The following is a 3567-nucleotide window of genomic DNA, read 5'->3' on the forward strand; positions in this document are numbered from 1 at the left end:
CACATCGAAGAGATCATGTCCGCACCAACGTTTGTCGACCTGCAAGGATTTATCCTAAACAAGCGATTTATCGTAAAGGAAGCGGCAATCCTGAGAAGAGGATATATCCTGTCGCACTATTTTTTCGCATGCCCTGTGCCGTGGAGCGTGCTTATAAAGTCGGAAAGGCGCCAGGCCTCATGGATAACTCAGCATCATCACAGCTTGCAATGGGAGGATGGAAATGTTCCATACTGCATGGCTCAGCGCTTGATCACGGCAGCTATCAATGGCATAAATGAACAAGACGAGGAGGAAGAGTCCTCTCTTGTGTATGTAAAAGGACTCGAAAAGCGAGAGTGGCTTGCCGAAATAGTGGACGATGCGAGCAGCGGTTTCATGATTGAGATCTTGGATGCCATATATGAAGATGTGTCTGCATTAAATAAATTAGATCCCACATATACTCTACGATGTAATAAACATGTAAAAAATTGCGCGTTACAAAATGTATTTAAATTATTCAATTGGTGGTCGGCTAATCGCGACGATCATCCGTTTTTTGAATAAACATATTATTTACATACTATTCTCTTTGTTATTTTTCCTAACCAGATATTTCTAAGAATTCCTTTTACTCCCACTACTTTTAAAAATTTCTCATGCAATCGTATTTCTAAGAATTTCTTTTACCCCCACTACTTTTAATAATTTGTCTTTCCCTCCAGATATATTTCTAAGAATCCCCCTCTCCTAATATTTTAAATATTTCTCTTTGTTCTTTCCCTCCAGATATATTTCTAAGAATCCCCTTCTCCTAATATTTTAAAAATGACCGTTACTCGATTATTAGTACCTTATTATACAATCAGTCTTTCGTCGACCGTTCTAACTGACGGTTCACTTTTTAATACCTTCGGTTCAAAAAAGCAGCAGCAGCATGAATTACTACATGCCGAGACATGAAGAAACGTGCGAGAAGAAATGCGACGAGTAAGTATAACTTTTTTTTGTATCTTTTATATATTTTATATTTTTAATTTTATTTTATCTTTTTTATCTAATTTTTACAGCGTTTCGCTGGAGCCTCGTGCGGTTCGCATACTTGGAAGACGATACGCATTGACGGCAACGGAATTCAAATTTCTCGAAATCGGCATCAGAGTGAATCTGCCGAGTTATGTGGAGATCGCCATAGGAGATCATCGGGGAAAACAGCTATTACTATCTCTCGAAACGTGGAAAGGACTCTACGAGCAACGCCACGCTATTCACAATTACCTGAACAATGACTCCTCCTCCAACAACGATGTGTATAATTGCATAAGTGTCGGGCCGCTAACAGTGCGATTTCACAAGATAAACGGCACCAAGCTCATAAGTCTCGAATCGGCGGACGTGCGCATGATGATGGTCGAATCGACGTTACATCGTATGTTCGAGCTCGATTCATGTATCGAAATAATGTACAATCGATTGACGAGGCTCGTCGCAACGGTTGATATCAAATATACTCAATTCTCCAATATTGCATCCACAGTAACGAATGCGAGAGAATTGTCGAATGCGATACGCGCTAGCAATGCCTTCAACATGCACCAACTTGTCGATTGCGAGCTGGTGGCTTTAGTTTTTAATATGTAATAAAACTTTATATATATAATTATGTATTAAATATAAGATGAATAAATACTTATATGTATATATCATGGTGTACTTTATTTGCGCGCCACTCGTTACATACTTTGCGAGATATAATTATTGTGTCAAGGACATTGCATTCAGCGAGAAAAAATCGATATTTTTATCATACGAGGTGCACGCGACATTAAGAGACAGAGAGAAAGAGATCCAAGCTTGGATTCAGCACGCATTCGAGAGAGAAGACGCAGCGCGCGAGAGTAAGAGAGATGCACGCATTCGAGAGAGAAGGAGATAGCGCGCAGTCAGAGCAAGAGAGAGATGCGGCGGCGAGAGATGCGGCGGCGAGAGAGTCGGCGGCTCGGGCCTGCGGCGAAAGATGCGGCGGCGAGAGAGTCGGCGGCTCGGGCGGCGAGAGATTCGGCGGCTCGGGCCTGCGGCGAGAGATTCGGCGGCTCGGGCCTGCGGCGAGAGATTCGGCGGCTCGGGCCTGCGGCGAGAGAGGCGACGGTGAACGAGAGAGATCCAAGCCTGGATTTTGCGGCGAGAGATGCGGCGGCGAGGGATGTGAAGGAGAGGAGGGGAAACATTTTTTTATTTTAATAAAATACATATTTTATTCATTACTTTTTTATTCATATTTTTTATATTAGTTTTTACATAATTTTATACATTATTCTTTATACATATTTTTTCTATAAGGAAAGAAGAAGGGAAACATTTTTTAAATTAATAAAATTTTATTATATTATTAATATTTTTTATTCTTATTTAATATATTACCGCCGGCATTGGCATTACCCGAGGTGTACCGCGTGGAGGTTGCCGGTCGGATTTACACCTCATATGTCAGAGTATGTGCATGTGTGTATGCGTGTGTGTACTTGTACATGTGTTGCAGTAGAGATGAGGACCCCGCGGTTCGTCACTTCCGCGGTATTTAACGACTCCAAACCCTCTCTACTGTGTGTGTAAATAAAAAATAAAAAAATAATATATGTAAAATAAAAAAATATAAAAATATAAAAATATAAAAATATAAAAATATAAAATATAAAATATAAAAAAATATAAAAATATAAAAATATAAAAAATATAAAAAATATAAAATATAAAATATAAAATAAGTACGGTGACGGCGAGTGAGCGGAGAGAGCCGGCGAGAGAGAGAGAGAGATGTGGCGGCTCAAGGTAGTGGCATCTACACATAGAAATATAATAATAATAATTTAATATTTTATAGATTTTTTTTGGTATTTTAATATACTTACAGCCCTGACGGGACAGTGAGAGAAGGAGTCGCATCACCCATCGCTGTCATCAGACTCGACATCTGTGCATAGAAATATAATAGTTTAATATTTTATCCCGGTTAATAAAAAATTCTTTGTCATTCCGTATATAGATAGGATCTCAGAAATGATTGTTTCCTCGGTAAAAAATAAAAATAGTATGGTAGGGTATAGATGTCTCAACAAACTGGATAATATTATTAAAGCGCAGAAAGATAAAACTAAACATCCATGCAATTCGAATGTGGTTTATAAGATCAGTTGCAATAATTGTAATGCATCTTATGTAGGCTAAACAAAGAGGCAATTGCAGACGCGAATAAAAGAACATAAAAATAATATTAGGTTGGACTCAACGAAACATTCAGTAATTTCTGAACACATAATAAATGAACATCATACTTTTAATTGGGACAATGTTAAGATCATGGACAACGAAAATAATTATTATAAAAGACTCATTTCTGAGATGTTACATATCAAGGAACAAAAAAATGGACTAAATTTAAACAAAGATACTGAGTTACTTAGCGAGTCGTATTTTGATATTTTGGATATATTAGCGAACAATAAATAATAATAGGACAAATAGGACATTAACGAGTAAAACATAGATATTAGATCATATATAAACACGCACGCTCTCCGATCAAGT

The 3567-nt window shown here is 37.9% G+C and overlaps 1 protein-coding gene across 1 annotated transcript; it reads left to right on the forward strand.

The window, feature by feature from the left end:
* Positions 1 to 624: 624 nt before the first annotated feature.
* On the forward strand, positions 625 to 1623 carry LOC146722751 (uncharacterized). The gene is made up of 2 exons (XM_085483897.1): positions 625 to 972; positions 1053 to 1623. The coding sequence occupies exons 1-2, from the start codon at positions 920 to 922 to the stop codon at positions 1621 to 1623; spliced, it is 624 nt and encodes a 207-aa protein (XP_085340023.1). The 5' UTR covers positions 625 to 919.
* Positions 1624 to 3567: the final 1944 nt, after the last annotated feature.

This window comes from Nylanderia fulva, unplaced genomic scaffold (assembly GCF_048542155.1).
Source record: "Nylanderia fulva isolate GAGA-0341 unplaced genomic scaffold, ASM4854215v1 Scaffold278, whole genome shotgun sequence".
Taxonomy (NCBI): domain Eukaryota; kingdom Metazoa; phylum Arthropoda; class Insecta; order Hymenoptera; family Formicidae; genus Nylanderia; species Nylanderia fulva.